Source organism: Echinops telfairi, unplaced genomic scaffold (assembly GCF_000313985.2).
Source record: "Echinops telfairi isolate 266 unplaced genomic scaffold, ASM31398v2 ScPeMD7_7458;HRSCAF=8496, whole genome shotgun sequence".
Classification (NCBI taxonomy): Eukaryota; Metazoa; Chordata; class Mammalia; order Afrosoricida; family Tenrecidae; genus Echinops; species Echinops telfairi.
This window is the reverse complement of record NW_022111358.1, coordinates 35,282,509-35,300,641: the sequence shown is the minus strand read 5'-3', so window position 1 is coordinate 35,300,641 and position 18,133 is coordinate 35,282,509. Positions and strand designations below refer to the sequence as shown.

Sequence of the window (18,133 nt, the reverse complement as noted above, 5' to 3'; positions counted from 1 at the left end):
CGCCTGCCCGTCCCTCGGTCCCGCAGTCGCTCAGTCCGGCCACCGTTCTCCACCTCAGGAACGCTCCGAAAAACAAACCGCTGGTCACGCAGCTCGCCCCCAGCCTGTCACTCTCTCCAGTGCTGGCCAATCCCAGGTAGCCGCTGGGCAGTCGCACCGCCCTACTCGCTTCACTACCCAATCACTAGGAGGGAGTCCAGCGCTTCGTCCCCGCCCCCCTGGTCCCCCCTCCCAGCACTCTCACTTCTCACCCGCCAGCTAATCATCAGCGCCCCACGACGAACTAGTCCCGCCTACTCCCGCAAGGTGCCAATGGGCGAGGCCAAGGCGGTTTCCTCGGGCGTCCCTCCCTTGTCAATCATTGAGACAGCGCCCGAATCCTGTCGCCGTGAGCCAATCACGTAGCGGGCTCGAGGCACCCGCCTCGGAGCATCCCTCTCCCGGGCTCCGGAGGTGCTGGTGCTCCAATCACGGTTCGGGCGTGGGGCTCCGCCCACATCCCCACCTCCGGTCAGTCGCTGACGGCTCGGAGGACGCGCGGGCTGGCGCGGTTCCCCGCCGGCTACTCGGAGGCCGGGACTGGGGGAAGGCCGTTGGAGGGGCCCACGGGTTTTCCGCCTTCCAGATCCTCCGGAGTCTCCGCGGGTTTGAGGCCGGCGCCCCGCCCTTCCCCTGACCTCCCAGCGTCCAGCACCGGCGCGGAACTAGCCGGGGGGGTTTCTGGCTCTGAGCGCCTCCCGGCGTGTGGCCACCCTTGCTGCCCGGTCCCCCAGTTTGTCCTCCGGTCCGGACGCTGCGCTTGCCCGCAGGCAGGGGCGGCCTCGCCAACGTCGCTCCTTGTCCCGGGTTTCAAACCTCCGGGGCCACACCCTTCAGCCCTGAGCCTCATCCTGGAATGTGGGTGCTTGGGAATCTGTGAGTCGCTGCTAGCCGGGGCGCAACCAGTAAGGGGCAAAGCCAGGTCTTTCGGAAAATACTTTTACCTGCTTGAAAAGCAACACAAGATCTTATAGAAAACACGTTATATATATAAAACCACCCTAGAGTCTTTTTAAAATCAACTTCCTACCTAGATATGTACCATTAAAAAAAAAAAGCTTCATATAGTCTGCCGGCATTTTATTATCGTATTGTTCTCGGATACCAGAAAATCTCCGTTGGCTGCCTTACCGTTGCGGTCTAAGAACTTTTATAGTGGTGGTTTTACCCTGTGGGTCAGAATTGACTCGGTAGCAGTGAGTTTGTTTGGTTTTCACCCTGAGTGTCATATCCTTCAGAATCACCTTGGCCCCTCTCTTCTCTCACACACACGATCAGTCACCTCCTGTGGCTTTTCCTCCCAAAAAGCTGATGCCTGTCATCTTCCACTTCAGATCCCTGGTGTAGTGTAGTTCCTTCACCATAATAAGTTCTTTTCTGGGAAGGAGTGATAGCATAAAAGGGGGAGAATGGAAATATGTCAGCCATTTACTACACACCAGGCATTTCATCCCATGGAATCCTGCTAAAGTTTTGAGGTAAGGGATACTACAGGCATTTACATGGTGAAAGTGAGCTCGGCGGTTACGGTGAGCAATGAAACCAGGATTCATGTCGGGTCTGACACCCCGTGCCAGTGTTCTTGCCCTAGGCTGCTGCTGCCCAATCACTTTTTCGTTATTGTTCTCCCAACCTTTCCCAAAAGTGGTTTACATTTTAATAAGATAAATACTAAAGGATAAGACTTTGTTAGGTTGAGCTTTAGAGGGGGACACACCCTTGTAACGCCAAAGATTTTCTCATTCCTTAAAAATCAATCTTCACCTTATTGGGAGGTGACATTGAGAATGTGCACCAGGCCAATACTGTAGATCATAATCTGCCCAAGCTCAGGCCCAGACCTGACCCTTAAGATAAATATTAAAAATGACCCAGGCGGAGAGGGGGGAGCAGTAAAAAAAAAAAAAAAAATGACCCAGGCTTTTTCGGCACCTTCTCCTGGAATGTCTCAAACACATCTCCACTTTAGCATGTTCAACAGGGAACTCTGAACTTGCCTCTTCTCCTCAAACCCCATAAAAAAAACCCTGCTCCTGTTTTCCCAGTTGTTGATGTACAAGCCTGGGCGGGATTTTTCTAGACTCTCTCTACCTCTGGTCGTGGCAGTGGTGTGCTGGCCGGTTACTCCCCGCCCAGGGTGACCCAATATGACAGGGTAGACACTGCCCATAGGGGGTTCCTGGGCTGCAAGCTTCTGTAGCAGATTGACAGGGCTTTTCTCCTGTGGAGCAGCTGGCGAATTTAAACTGCTGACCTTTCTGGTAACAGGCAAGGAGTTAGCCATTGCACCACCATGGTTCTTTCCTCTGGCCCTAACTCCCATAAGTATAATCAGTCAACAAATATTTTCAACTCCAATTCTAAGTGTATCCCAAAGCAACCCACTGCTATAGCTTCCTCATGGTCTCCCTGCTTCTTCTTTGGCCACTATCGGGTTGAATTGTGCCCTCTCCTTGTAGTTTCAGCACGTTCGTGGGAAAATGGATCTGAAAGATATTGGGATTGTTCCGTATGAGCCAGCAATCCCTCTCCTTTGCTGGGTATATTCCCTAAAGAAGTAATAGCACAATAGAAACAGACGTGACACACTGTTTACAATAGCGAGAAGTCGGAAACAGTCCTGATGCCCCTCAGTAGAAGATGGAAAAAAGAAACCGTGGTACTTAATGTGCAATGGAATATTATGATCACGAAAAAACAGCAATGAAATACGAAGAACCTGATGACATGGATGGGCCTGGAGAACATTATGCCGAGGGAAGTCCATCAGTTACAAAAAGATTTTGTGTGTGTGTGTGGTATGAGACCACTACTATAAGGACAAAAACCAAGACAAAGACAGAGATGCCAAGGAGAACAGACTTTGGAAGTTGCCAAGGAGCGGAGGGTGGGAGGCTGAGGCAGTGGACTAGAAGGTTGACAGGTACTGACTTGGGTGCACGAGAAGATGGAGGTCCATAAAAGGAAGAGAAATCGGGGGTGGAGGGAGGAATAGAATATGGAAAGAAGGTATTGAGTATTTCGAACTCTTGAACACAGAGTTAATCATCTGAAATGTAATACCCCCACACCAAATTTACAATTAAAAAAACCATTTATTTAAAAAGTAATGGGGTTTTTCAATAAACTTTTTGGCTCATTGTACGTGAAGCGGCTGTGCTGTGATTCTCAGTGGGTCGGCACTTAATGATGTAGTAATTCCCCATCATGTGATTTATATGATCGGCAATCAGTCGTGAGGGGATTAGGATGGCCTGCATCTCCTGGTATCTTACACAGAGAGGAAAAAGGAGAACAAAGAGGGACCTACCTACCACCAAGGAAGAAGCAGCAAGAGGGGAAGGATGTTAGCACTAGATGATCGGCCACCCAACCAGTGATTCTCCACACAGCAGCCAAGATGATCCTTGTAAACGTAAGGCAGGTCAGGTCCCTCCCTTGGGGTCAAACTCTAATGACTTTCCATCACACCGAGACTATAACCCAAACCCATTTGTCATGGTCCATCAGGCCCAGCAGCGGCTGGTGCCAGCGCCTTACCCACTCTGACCTCCTTCCTACCACTTTCTCCCTTTCAATCACTGTCCTCCAGCCACAGTGACTATTGTTCTTTGAGACTACCTCCCTCTCTCGTTCACCTTTCCTCTGCCCAAGATGTTCCAAGACTCATTCTTGCAGCTTCAACTGTTGAGACTTTACAAACCGCTCCATCCAAAACAGCCTTTCTCGCCATCACTGTTCTATATCTCTGTAGTCTGCATTGTTTTCCTGCACAGTACTTAAAATGGTGTATGTTTACTTATCTTTGCCCCAGTTAGAGTGGCCTTAAATGACATAGGTACACTTCACTCGCTGCCACTGGGTCCATCCCAACTCATAGCGACCCTATAGGACAGAGGAGGACTGCCCCTATGGGTTTCCTAGGCTGCCCATCTTTACAGGAGCAGAGAAACTCCTAGTTCCCTAGGAACAGCTGGTCGGTTCAGTTGGAACTGTTGTCCTGTGGTTAGCAGTCCAATGTGTAACTACCAGGTGCAGGAATGTCCTATCATTAGCACTGAGAACAATGCCTTGCATGGAGTAGGACTTGTTCCGGAACTGCAATATAACCATGTCGTCAGTAGCTGAAGTCTTCTGATTTTCCTTCTCCCTGTCTAGCCACTGCCTTCCCTGTAGGCCTTATCACTTAGTCGGCTTTCAGTTACTGCTAGGTGCTGAGGACTCTAGATCTGAACTCCGTCTCTTTCAGGTCTTCTGCGTTCCAGAGACATCACCTGGTGGGATAGTAGCTCACAGGCACTTCATGGTCTGTACGTCCAAACCCACACTCATGACTCACCATTTTCCGCTCTAGTTCCAGCCTCCCTCTCCCTCCACAGTTGCCTGCCACATCCCCTGAGTTATCCGAGAGCATTTCTTCTCCACTGATCTCCCTCCACAGCCCATCTGGACCATGTCCTCAATCAGATCGCCTCACTCCATGGAATGCTTTCCTGCCAGACCCGTGTTAATGTGTGAGAATGGGGCTAGGGCAGCCCGTCAGGACCCAGTCCACTTCTTCTCCAGCCCCAAGTCTCCAATTGCTACCTCGACCGACCCCATCACTCACACTCCACACTCGTCCCTCTGAACTAAGGCAGTTCAATTGGGCCTCCCTATGCACCCACATGTGCCATTTCCCGTTTGGACTCTCTTCCTTCCATTTTAGCCCCGTGGCCTAATCGTCCAAGGAACAGCCAAGTTTGAACATCCTTCCCAGAGGGAGCACTCCGGGCCCCTGATGTGTCCCGAGCACCTTGTACCTTCCTCATGAAAGCACTTGCCCTGCTCTGTTGTAGCTACCTGTAAGAAAATCAGTGTCAAGGCAGCAGCTCTTATGAAAATTAGCAGGCCTAGGGTTCTTGCAGGCTGTTGGACATCATTGGGCTGATTCAGAATCATAGCAATTGGCTTGTAGGGCGAATGGATTGTCCTGTACGTTTCTTAGGCTGAAATGGCCGTAGGAGCAGGCGCTCAGGTCTTTTCTCCCTTGAAGCTGCTAGGGGTTCAAGCTAAACTCTCCGCTAGGAGGAGTGCTCACCCATCGTCCCACCAGGGCCCCTTGCACAGACCTGTCATATATAATGGCAAATTGTTTCTAGTGGCAGCATACTACCCCAGCCCTGTGGAAGTGACCATTCCTTTGATCTCCGGAGCTAAGGCTCTCCTTACCAGATGAGAGGCAACACAACAGGTGCGGATAAGGTTTTAATTCCACCTTCCCATATGAATTGCAAGTAAGACTCCAGACCACCCCCAGGGGGCAGCGCAGAGCCATCTCACGAGAGTCCACCTAGGCAGTACAGCAAGCCTGTCTTGCTGTGAAGGACTGGTTACAGGGCCGTCCAGATGAACAAATCCCACTTCAATTAAAGCAGACGCTGGAGTGGATTTCGGCTCATAGCGACCCCGAGTGTGTGAGTGGAATGGTTTCAGGGATGTGGGCTTTTGAAAGCAGAGCAACAGGCCTTTCTTCCAGGCACCGGTGGGACTCAGCCCTGCTACTTACTGTTGGGGCCGGGGCCCAAGCCCCGGAACTACACCACAGAGGAGCAGTCTCTTCCTGAGCAGGTCAAAGCATCGGGTTGCTTCAAATTAATTTACATTCGACACTTTTAAAGCAGCTGTTTTAGAAAGCAAAGCTTACCGGTATACGGTACAGTGTGAGAACTGCCCTGGCCTGCTTGGAATGAGATTATTTGTGCAGAACAACCGTGGCCTATTTTATAGGTTTGTGGTGAAATTAATAAATAACACCCCAAAGTACCTTCGAAGTTAGGAAGCAGTATATAAATGTCAAGGGGCCTATGTTAGCAAGGAGCCTGGAATGGCACAGGGAGTTACTTGGGCTGCAAACCACAAGGTCAGCAGTTCCAACCCCAGTAGCCGCTTAGTAGGAGAAAGAGCAGGTTTGCTACTCCCATAAAGATTCACAGTCTCGGTGGCCGAAAAGTGGGTGAAGGGAGACGTCGGACAGGGCATGATATGACAAAATACCAATTTATAAACTATCAAGGGCTCATGAGGGAGGGAGGGAGCGGGGAGGGAGCGGGGAGGAGGGGAAAAATGAGGACCTAATGTCGGGGGTTTAAGTGGAGAGAAAATGTTTTGAGAATGATGTACAAATGCGCTTTACACAATTGATGTATGTATGGATTGCGATAACAGTAGTATGAGCCCCTAATAAAATGTTTAATAAAAAAAACAACTTTGATGCAAGAAAACAAAAGAGTATAATGTTAATCCTAATGAAAACACGAATACAGTCAAAGCTTATTGGCACAAGCAACCATTTGTAACTTAAACCTTGGGGTTTATACTCTATACTTTGAGATGTGCTTCCTGGAAGGCATTTGCTTCTAATAGAGACCTTTACATCTTCCCAGAGAAGTGGTCGATTTGATTTCTGTATATTTCGTCTTGAGAAATCCATGTGTATAGTCCGATCTTGTGTTGCTTAAAAGAGGTCTTTGAAATGAAGAAGTCATTTGTCTTGCAAAATTCTATCATGTAATCTCCAACCATATTTTCTATCTATTTTTCTTTCATTTTTGTTTCCATCTGTGGAAGTTACATTGTTTCATGTCAATTTGAAGATATGCGGAAGTGGAGGAGTAGAGTTCAACCTGTCAATCAAGTCACAGCCCAATGGTGCCTCCTTGTGGGCCTCCTGCTTCGCATGAGGATCTTAGGAACCTCCCCCTACCCCCTCTCTGCCTTCATCTTCTTGCTGGCTGACCCTCGTTGCTATGAGCCCTGTGATGCAACCACCGCCATTGGATCCACCTGACTTTGCACCCACCAGCCGGTGATCTTCCTGCGTTCTGCATCACTGCATGTGGCTGCGTGAGTCTGAAGAGGGGCTGATGGACGAAATCGAATTTATGGACTTGATTGATCTTGACTGGGCTGGGATGTTTGCTTGGTATATAATTACTTCTTCATGTACAGCTCTCTCTTGAACATATCTGAATGTCACTGGATTTGTTTCTCTAGTAAACACAGCCTAACATGCAAAAAAAAAGATTCACAGTCTCGGAAACCCACAGGGGCAGTTCTGCCCTGCCCGATAGGGTCACGATGAGTCGCAATCGACTTGATGGCAGTGGGGTTTGGAGGTTTGTGATGTTGAAAACGTGCGACAGTGGAAGCCTGCGAGTGTGTGTAAGTTGAGCTATGCGGAGGAATCCTCGCCCACCAAACCCAGGAATCCCAGGTAGTGCGATGCATGTGGAATGAATCCCAGGTAGTGCGATGCATGTGGAATGAATCCCAGGTAGTGCGATGCATGTGGAATGAGGCACAGGGCTGCAAGGCAGAGTCATGGATCGTCCCGCTGCTGGTTTCACCGGCATTCTTGCTCGCCAGCTGAAGTCACCATGGAATTTGTTGGCTGTTTCAGTACTTTTCCACCCTCACCTACCAGCTGCTCCTTCACAGGAAATGACTGAGCTCAGAAACGTCTCCACAGTTTATCAGTACAGTCGGACCTGTCCATACTGTGAGTTCCATCCAGGCCACCGCAATGGCACAACAAGCAAGCTACCTGCCTTTTTTGTTTGTTTGCTCTTTTGTGTTCCAGGGCAATAGAAGTTATATTTACAGTCTACTGCAATGTATTAAGGAGCCCTGGCGACAGAGTGGACAGCCAACCAGAAGGTTGGCAGTTCAAAACCACCAGCAGCTTTGTGGGATTAAGATAAGGCAGTATGCTTCTATAAAGACTTACAGTCCCGAGGGAGAGTGGGTAGGAAAGAGGGAACCAATTACAAGGAACTATATGTGACCTCCTCCCTGGGGGACGGACAACCGAAAAGTGGGTGAAGGGAGATGTTGGACAGGGCAAGATTTGACAAAATAACAATTTATAAATTATCAAGGGCTCATGAGGGAGGGGTGAGCGGGGAGTGAGGCGAAAAATGAGGACCTAATGCCAGGGGCTTAAGTGGAGAGGAAATGTTTTGAGAATGATGAGGGCAATGAATGTGCAAATGCGTTTTACACAATTGATGTATGTATGGATTGTGATAAGAGTTGTATGAGCCCCTAATAAAATGATTTAAAAAAAAAAAAAAGACTTACAGCCCCAGAGACCCTGGGAAGCAGTTCTATTTGGTCCTGTAGCATCACTATGAGTCAGACTCACCTTGACAGTAGTGGGATTTGGGGCTTTGATGGTTTCAGGGGCAGTGAATTACTTAATGCGACTCTTCTCGCCAGTCTCTTAACGCCCACCAAACGACCTTGTCCTGCCTGGGTCTGATAAAGAGGTGGGGAAAGATACTGATAGAATTCACCTGAGTAATTGCTAATAGGATTCCCAGAAGCAGGAGGAGGGAATCTCATTAGCAGCAAGAGCCAGGAATGGAGCACATCTTGTGGACCCGAAATCCCTGTGCAGTGAACCACCTGGGTCCAGATGACAGCCACAGCTTCAACATCAGAGGGGCAGCAGCAGCACCAGCAGCCAGAGCATAGAACAGTGATGGACTCCCCAACCCACGAAGCAAGTTAAGATGAGAGCACTGGTGTAGGAGGCTGGCTTTCGGAGTGGAGTGCCTCTGACCCCCGGAGCCTGAGCTGAATGCCTTTGGGTTGCAGCTTACAGCAGAGTAGTAAGCCCCATTGGGCATTTATTAGCAGATCTGAGATGTTGCAACATGTCCTGATAAACAACCCTGAGCATTTCTCACTGGCATTACAATTTAACCTCTTTAATAAACCCTTTAATCATAAATTCTGTGAGTTTCCGTGTAGCCATTGCAATGGACATTAGACTCCAAAGAAGTACATTAGAGACCATTACGAGATTTCAGTAGTCTGTGAAGTATGCACTAGCATTATGAAAAAGTTTGAAATATCCTGAGAAGGACCAAAATGTAACTCTGAGATAGAAGTGAGCTTGTGCTTGAAGAAAGTTTGTGATAAACTTTCAATTTGTAAAAAATGCAGTATCTTTCAAGCACAGTACACACCATGTGCCTGTAGGAGAGCTAATGGGGCCAAAAAGCCTGCAGCTTGCAGCCTGACAGACAGGCTCCCACACAGTTAGGCGTTTCTGGCCTCCCTCAGGCTAGAAGTGATGACTGCGAGCAAAAGCCACCCAGGGGCCCATTTCCCTCCTCATCAGCCTCGAGACTCAGTCCCTCAGTCCTCCTGTGCTCGCATCCTCTCTAGTCCCAGTGCCCACCATCTGGACCGGATGAATAGGAACTAGGGTCGGGCATTCTGGGGCCCAGGATCACTTGAGCCCAGTCTGGCATCGCCCTTCCCGGAACAGTCCAATCTACTGTCCTGTCTCCGAGCCCACGGGCTCCCAGCTCCTCGTCATTGGCACTTGCCTTCCTGCTGGGCTGGAGCAGGAAGCTCTCTGGGGAAGAAGGGCACAGTGGTCACAAAGGAAATAGGGACGCTGACCCTGCCCTCCTGGTGACAGCCCTGGCCAGAGCAGTCCTGGCTCTTTCCTTCCTCTGGGCCGTGTGTCTTGGGGCAGGCTCACCAGGTAATTACGGTTTCCTAAGGGTTAGCGCGTGCATGAAGGGCAGGCGCAGGCCATCAGAGCAGCCTTGCCCCATGGAGCGCCTGAAGAGAGCTACATCTTGATGGCCGATCAAAAACAGTCCAAGAACTGAAATACTGGAATCACGCCTATAAACTTGAAAGGAAGTCACGAGGGTCCCAACAGCTGGACACAAAAAACCACCACATTGGGAGAACTCACAAAGCGCCACACACTAGCAATGCGGTCACTATTACTATTTCTGGCAGATTCTAGTGCGCGGGCACCTCCAATTCCATCCCTGCAGTGGTCACTTTCCTGCCATCTGAGCCTGACTGGGCCCCTACCCTGCATGCGGACAGGAAGGCTCACCCAGGAGGACCCAGTGGGCAGCAGACCTCACAGGGAGGCCCCACAGAGGGGTGAAGGGTCCTGGTCTTGCACCTCCTAACCCGCACGGCCCGTCTCGGAGTGAGGCTACTCAATGTTGTCGTAGACCTGGATCACGTCCTCGTGGAGGCCCAGCGCCTGGATGAGCTGGGAGGCCTGCTCCAGGTCCCGCTCCGCCAGCTGCACCGTGGTGTTGGGGATGAACTCCCGCGCGCAGGACACCGAGCACAGGCCCAGAGAGTCCAGCTTCTTCCTCACCTGATGCAGTTCGGAGATGTCGCAAATAAACTGGGGAGGAAGGCAACGAAGGGGGTGAGGAGACAAGGCCCGCACGCCACGACTGGCATGGGTCACAGCTGGCAGGGCCTGGTTCTCCCTGTTCTCCGTGGGGTCGGCCGCCGCACCCAGTGCGCGCAGGAAACTGCGGCGTGCAGGAACCACGAGCGCCGGCCCTCCCGTGCCTGGCCAAACACAGACCCACCTTGAAAACATTCTTTTCCTCCTCGTCTTCAGTTTCCAGAACATCCTCGGCGCCGGCCTCGACGGCCAGTTCCAGTGCGCGCTCCAGATTCAGGGCGTTCTTCGCTCGGTCCTCTCCGCCAACCGCCACCACGCCCTTTTTGTCAAAGGCGTGCCGGGCTCCTTCCGCCATCATGCCTCTGGAAAATGACGGAAAGGAAACAGGGCTTTAGCCGCCCCTCTGCCACCACGCACAGCCTCCTAACCCTGGCTCCGTCGCACCTGGCCTAAGGGAGGCAGAGATGGGGTGGCTCTCTTCCTGGAGGGGACGAGGACGCAGTCATCCTCTAGTCCACGAACACGGCCATCTTCCATCTCCTGCCCCAGCTGGAGTTTGGAATATGTGAAGACTTCACTCATGCGCCCCTTGTGCATTGAGGCGCCAGTCCTGGAGGTTTATCGTTAAGACCTGGCTCCCACTGGCTTCCGGGGAGCAGGCCAGACCCAGTGTGCTCGGGGAATGTGTGTGGAGTGTGGGCACTAGAACCAAGATCCCCTTCTACATCTGCTCCATGTGTCTTTTGGATCCGCCTAGTACAGAACTCGTTAAGAGAACTTAAATGATGCCATTTGCACTCTGCTAAGGATTAGAGGGAGGAGCCTGGGTGGTGTAGTGCTTATGCAATGGGCTGCTAACTGCAAGGTCAGCAGTTCGAAGCCAGGAGCTGCTCTGAGGGAGAAAGATGAGGCTTTCTACTCCCATTAAAAGATGATCGTTTCAGAAAACCACAGGGGTATCCTACCCTGTCCTACTGGGCCACTATCAGTTGGAATTTACGCGATGACGGTGAATTTAAGGAATATGTGTCTGAACATTTGAAATGCAACCAGAAAGCAATAGCACTTTCTTTGCACAGAACTGGAACCTAGAGGTGGCAACCTTTCCACCAGCCCTCCCGACACCTACCCATTCTTGTTCAGGATATGTCTGATGTCCGAAAGGCACTTGGAGCTACTGTTAGACAGCGCTTCGATGAGCAGGGAAGAGCCCCCGGGACCTCGACCTTCGTACAGCAAATAAATGTCCTTGGTTTTCTGCAACAGACAACAGGAGGGCATTCCCCTGTTTCCGGACCACCCTCCCCCCCCTCGGATGTCAGTACCATGACATGTACCACTCCCCAGTGGGCTATTGGGCTGAGCTCATGCCTGGGCCCTCAAGTCTGTTTTGGTCACCACCCTTTGAGAAGTGGCCTTTGAGAGTAAATTTTGAGGTCACTGGAAGTATAACCCCCTATTTGGAAACAAATCTGTTTCCTTGGTCCCTGAACAACCAAATCAGTGTACTAGCTTTGCTTTCTCGCCTACCAGCCGAATCTCACATCTGTGTCTCAGTTGCCCCAGCAGGACTTCCCCTCTGATGCCTCCTCCTGCAGGAGACCTAAGTGTCCATAACGTCTCAGCTCTCTCTCTGTCTGTTCCTCTACCAGGTAGAGTCTACTTGCTGGGCTCCTACCCTGGGCTGCTGACTTGAGAATACCCATCCACTGGGCCTTGTCCTGAGCGCCTCTGAAAGTAGCCTGGTCTCAATGAACAATCACAAACATTGGTGACCAATCCCATCTGGACCCTTTGTACCTTCTCCTCATGGCAAGTCCATCATCTGGATCTTCACTACACCCTCCAAGCGCCCTGCCCTGACTTCCCAAGTATGCTTGATTGATGAAGCCTCTTTTCCTCATTCACAAGCAGCTAAAAGGCCACAAGGCAAGGGACAGCCTTGGTCAGTCTCCACCACCTTTATGTGCACAGGGACATTAGAGCCAAGTCTCTGGAATCTGTCTGGCTGTGAGTCTAACGTTTTCTCTGTGACCCTGGACAAGTCACCTAACTTTGCTGTCCTTCAGTTTCCGGTCAAAATTGTTCTACAGATTCACGATGCTGTAGAAAGGGTTCTTACCAAAATGATTGGCCCACAGTAAGTCACCATGCGCTGTTAAGATGATTACTTTCTCAGATTCTAACTACTAGTCCCAGAAAAAGCGGTGTCCTCTCACCTGTGTTTGCAGACAATTCCCACACTTGGACTCTACATCCTGGTCCTTCCTACCATCACTACCACTGGCACCCTTACCTTTTCTACTGGATTTTCTCCTCCAGGGCCTACACAAACCCTTCCGCAACCCAGGTTCAGGCCTTTCCCCATCTGGTGCCCCTGTCTTCCCCATCTCCTCACCAATGGGCTGAGTCTCTGGGCACTGCCTGTCCACCTTATTCCTGACTGTGCTCCTGCAACCAAGGCTCAAAGACACAGCGTCTCTGGGTTGAGGGTGCCACCCTCACTGCTACCCAACTCTGATCATTTGAGGCATGCGTGGCAGCCTTCCAGACATGGACCCAACTACGGACACACCTCCATTTTCATGGCTGCCTCGATCGTGGCCTTGGGCATGTGCTTGCTGCGACACAGCTCTAAGATGTGGGCCAGGTTGCTGTTGAGCTCAGGGTTGGCACCGCCCTCTGAAAGAGAAAGGAATGAGTGAAAGCATCTTGTTACAGCATGGACAGAAAAAGGGATTTGCGATTGCCTTCCCTAACCAATCCCTGCTCCCACTACTCTGGCAGTGCAATAGTTAAGCGCTTGGCTGCTAACTGAAAAGGAGTTGGAGCCCAGCAATCACTCTGTGGGAGAAAGTAGAAAGCACAGCCTTAGAAACCCTCGGGGACAGTTCCACTTGGTGCTTTAGGGTCACTGTGAGCTGGAGTTTACTCGTGGCAATGAATTGGCTTTTTGGTTTTCCTTATTCCATCAGTCAAAAGAGTGGCAGGTCACCACTACATTTACATCCAGTTGGTTAAGAACAATTCCAGGGTTTGAGTAGGATAGTGCTTTCGAAAAGAAGCTTGAATTCATTCTGCCTTTAAAGAGGTCTCGTTCTGTGAGGTCACTCTATTGCCAGGGAAAACGGGAAGGGATGTAGAAGGTCCTAACGTCTCCTTGACTTGTTAAAAACCCCAACTCTGATTCTACAACTTCCTGTATTCTTACTGAGATGCTCGCAGGACCTTCTAATCATACTCACTCTCTCTGAGGTAGGGACTATAGGTCATTATCCTTGTGTTTCTAGGGCCTGGCACAGAAGAAACACACAATACTCAAAGATCTACTGCCAGCAAGTCGATTCTGACTCACAGCAATCCTACAGAACACAATAGAACTGCTCCCTTTGGGGTCCATAGCTGGTAAAGAGTTACTGGAGCAGAAGCCTCATCTTTCTCCCTTGGAGCAATTGGTGACTTCAAACTGCTGACCTCTGCAATTAGCAGCCCAGCAAGTAACCTACACCACCACACACACACACACACACACTGCTGTTCAGACTCGGTATCAAGAGTTTAAAGAAAGCAAAGTAAAATATTAGACATGAATTTGTATGTGTGTGAATGAGCATTTAATGAATGCTTACTATGTTCCTGATACTACCTCAAGGTGAGCATTGTCCTGGTTTATAGGAAAGGATACCTAAAACTCAGTGGCGTTATGCTCATTCTCAAGGACATTTCTCAAGGTCAGTTCGTGACAGAAACCAAGTGCTCCTCCCTCTAAAGTCCGTGTGTGTGGCAGGGGCTCTTCTCCACCCCTCCAGGTGTCTGGCACCAAATGTAAAACAAGTAAACGAAAACCCTTTCCGAGGATGGCTGCACATGGGGTCAGACGTCTCTTCTGAGGATATGTGTCCCAGGAAACCCTCAGAAAACCAACCCCAGGCAAGCCCTAACTGTAGTCCATGCCTCCAGCCCACCATTGGCTGCAGAGAACTTGGCTCACTTCCTCAAGAGGGGCACACAGCTGACCTACCTTGTAGGATTTGTTTCTGTGAAGCATCTAGCTACAGCCTAGGATGAAGTCACATTTACCTTATCTTCCTAAGACCAGCTCCCTTCCTGAAAGCTGGCCAAAGGTTGGTCTGAAAAGGTGACCGAGAATTGCCATTGTAGGCGACGGTTCTGAGGCATTATGAAGGAGGGCTGCAGTGGGCATTGGGGTAAGGAAATCGGAGCCTGTCTGAGGAAAGGGGTGAGGAGTAGTCCTGGTGGTATCGTGGGTTCCATTTTGGGCTGCTAACCTCAAGCTCCCAGGTTCAAACCCACTGGCCATTCTGCTTTTGTACAGACATAAGCAATCTCTGAAAGCCTCAGGGCAGGTCTACTGGGCCCTTTGGCGGTCGCCAGGAGACGGCAGATACTGGACAGGAATGGGTTTGGTGAGAGACAGTGAGGAGCCCTAGAATCGTAGTGGTTAAAGCCCTCAGCTGCTTATCAAGGACAAGGTCAAACCCAGCAGGCACTCTGGAGAGAGACTGAAGCAGTCGGGCGCCATAGGGATTGACAGCCTCGGAGGTCCTAGGGAGCAGTGCTACTGTCTTAAGGGGTTACTATGGGACAGAATGGGCTCGATCCCAATGGGTTTGGTTTGGGGGAAAGGGTGCGCCAGCCCTGAACACGCTCTGGGGAAGCAAGCCATCCCTTAAGGTGGGTGACCATCAGGCCCAGGGCCCTCACCTTTGACAGCCAGGCGGATACTCAGAGAGAGCTTGGTGAAGATGCGACTCCTTTCGGTGTCTTTGGGACCCTTGATATGCCGGACTTTGGACCACTTGTTATGCCCAGCGAGGACAGCCGCCGAGACGTGCAGCGTCCTGCCCGGAGAGAGGCAAATACCCGGGGGCTCGGGCTGGGAGGGCCGGGGAACACGCGAACCAGCGACCCGGACCCCGGGCCCCGGTGCCCGCAGGCAGCGGCCAGCGGCCCTGCTCAGACAGGCGGCAGCCCAGACCGCCATCGGCTGTAACCCGCCACTACCAGTGGCCAAGGTCAGCCCGTCCTGTCTGCAGACCCAAGGCCCACGGCCGCCTCGGTCGGCCCCCGACACCCCGGGGCTCAGGCTCACGGCCGACTGCTGGAGCACCGTAGCCCACGCCGCGACCCGCGGCGACCCGGAGCCGGGACACGAACCGGCGCACCGCACTTCCGCCCGCAGGTCCGTCGCAGAAACACGTCCCCGCCGCCCACAGAGTCGGTTCCGCCGCCGCGGAGCACTACTTCCTCCCTGACCCGGACAGTCTTCGCGGGTGCACCCCGCGCGCCTCCCGCCCGGTTGCGTGGAGGAGACCCAGATGGGGTTTTCCACCAGGGTCTAGAGCCGCGGTTCTCAACCTGGGGGTCGAAGGACCCGTTCACCGGGGTCGCCCGATTCATCACAGTAGCAAAATGACAGTGGTGAAGTAGCAACGGAAATAATTTGATGGTTGGGGGAGGAACTGTATGAAGGGGTCGCGGCATGAGGCAGGTTGAGAACTAGAGGCTAGTTCCTAGGAGTTTCTACGCGAACTCCTTGAGTCGGGAGACCTGAGACTGCTTTCAAATAGCTCCCCAACTCTTGAGCAGGTCCAGAATGTTCTGTTGCTGCAAACGACGCCCCGGCAGTGAATGGTTCATTTTTGGGTTATTTTTTCTTAGTTTCTCCTTTTTTTTCTTTATGCTCCATAGTGATGGGCCCAACATTCGCCTCCTGTTCTTTGCAGATGCGAACCACCAGGGTTTCCCCCCTAGTCATTCCAACCGGTCACCTTCTCACCCTGACGTCACCCGGCTATTTTCTTTCCAGGGTTCGATCGGGCATCGATTTCCATCAGAGGGCAATGTCTTCACGTTCTTCGATTGGACTCACGTTCGACGCTGTTCACATCAGCCGTTGTGTAGTGTTTACCTTTTAGGTTAAAATGGTTTCCAATATATTTGATACAATAAAAATATGGCATAATACATGCTTGCCTGTCACCATACTACATTATTTTAGGCAATTATAATGCTATGAAAAATATACAAATTTTGGTGTGCACGTTTCGATTTTTCTTGGGTATATGCCTAAGAATGAAATTGCTGGGACACATGCTAATGCTATTTAAACTTTTGAGAGACTGATTGTTTCCAAAATAGCGGCATCATTCTCACCAAGGCTTCCTAACTTGGTAACAGCCCCGTCATCCTACTGGTTGTGAAATGGTATCACATTGCGGTCTTGGTTTGCATTTCTCTAACAGGCAAAAATGTGAGCAACTTTTCATGGGCTTATTAGTCATCTGTATATGATACTGATTCAAAATAGCTTCTATGTATAGTTTAAAATACACGGTACTCTGAAAAGCAAAGAGCACATTATGGCATTTATAATCATAAAGTTCGAGACTGTCCATATCCAACCAGCCTAAACTCACCAGGGGCAAAGTTGTTGGCCAACAAATTCAGGCCTATTCACTCACTGTGACAAGGACCGCACATCAGAGGACAGTGAGTATCTCACCCATGGGGAGGACAGTTGTGGGGTTTGGGCAAAGTACGGGGGGGTTGGTAAAATAGAAATAAATGTTGATAGCCTCAACACTGGCAAAGGCATACAAGGCTGTACAAACAAGGGGTCAACATCAGGTCTTCGTTGTGAAGTGGATCCAGGGCAGAAATTTCCAAGACAAATGCAGAATGTTGTTCGAAACCCTTTATTGGAAGTACTATACCTAGATTGGCTATCAAGGCTGCATCTCTATGTCCCCGTGACTGAGGCCCTCTCAAACAGAAGTGTAACACTTCCCTCAAACGAGTAGAGAGGAATTTGGGAGGGCAGGGAGGTTTTTGATGGAGGGAGGGCATGTAAGGGGAGGTCAGATGGTCCCTGAAGGCAATTGCTTCCAGACTGCTGTCTCACAGGGGTGGGCCTGCTCTCTGCTGCTGGGGACAATGGACTATTTCTCCCTGAAGCTTGCAACCATTAGTTTGGTTCCTGTAGGTGGAGTTCATACCCTACCGATAATGGTCTCTATCAGTTGAGACAGGGAACTGGTCAACCTGGCTCTGTGACATCCAATGTTAGGCTGCCATCCTGTATAGGATCCACCCATCTTGTCACATGTATACCCTCAATCCCTCCTCTTCCTATTGTATCTATGTCCCTAGACCACCCCCTCTCATTGCTGTATAACCTATAGTGCAACCCCTTCCTGTGACGTGTCTTTACCTGTAATTAGTGGGCTTGCATGCCCCCAAAAGGCATATAGGCCTGGGTTATCAATAGAGCTCTCCCCTCTTCCCACTCTCCTCTCTTCTCCTTGCTCCCTTGTCCTCCTTCCCTTACCCGTCTCTCCACGTGGACCACCAAGCGGGGCTGAGGTGAGCAATGCTACCATAAAATGTGTCTGACTCCATTGTTTGATTCTCTTCTATCGCTCATGTTCTCGATGACTGTAATATATATATTACTTGATATATATATATATATCAACCATACAATTGTGCTTGCTGAACCTGTGGCTAGCGGTGGGGGCTTGCTCCCCCCACCTCATACTACAGGTGCACAATTCAGAATGAGGAGAATGGCTGTCTAACTTGAAGAATGTAATCAATGTCACTGAATCGTACATGGAGAAGCTGTTGGTCTGGTGTAAGTTTTTGATATGTTCTCAACAATACAAAAATATAAGTGTGATGCTTCATTCTTACTGATGGAATCTCCAACAGTAACCTTCCTGAAGCCTATGGTTTAGTTTCTTAGTGAGGGAAAGGTCATCACTCACAGAAGAGGGGGTTGTTAGGACACTAAACTTCTGTATATCCTTGGAAGAAACATTCTTGCCTGTGAACTTCCAGCTGGTT

The 18,133-nt window shown here is 50.5% G+C and overlaps 1 protein-coding gene across 1 annotated transcript; it reads right to left on the bottom strand.

Moving 5' to 3' along the window:
- Nucleotides 1-8,787: 8,787 nt before the first annotated feature.
- On the bottom strand, nucleotides 8,788-15,414 carry LOC101657316 (translational activator of cytochrome c oxidase 1). Its single transcript, XM_004707268.2, has 5 exons — nucleotides 14,990-15,414; nucleotides 12,840-12,946; nucleotides 11,394-11,521; nucleotides 10,449-10,626; nucleotides 8,788-10,255 (listed from the first exon to the last, which is right to left on the bottom strand). The coding sequence occupies exons 1-5, from the start codon at nucleotides 15,267-15,269 to the stop codon at nucleotides 10,055-10,057; spliced, it is 894 nt and encodes a 297-aa protein (XP_004707325.1). The 5' UTR covers nucleotides 15,270-15,414; the 3' UTR covers nucleotides 8,788-10,054.
- Between the last annotated feature and the right edge of the window lie 2,719 nt (nucleotides 15,415-18,133).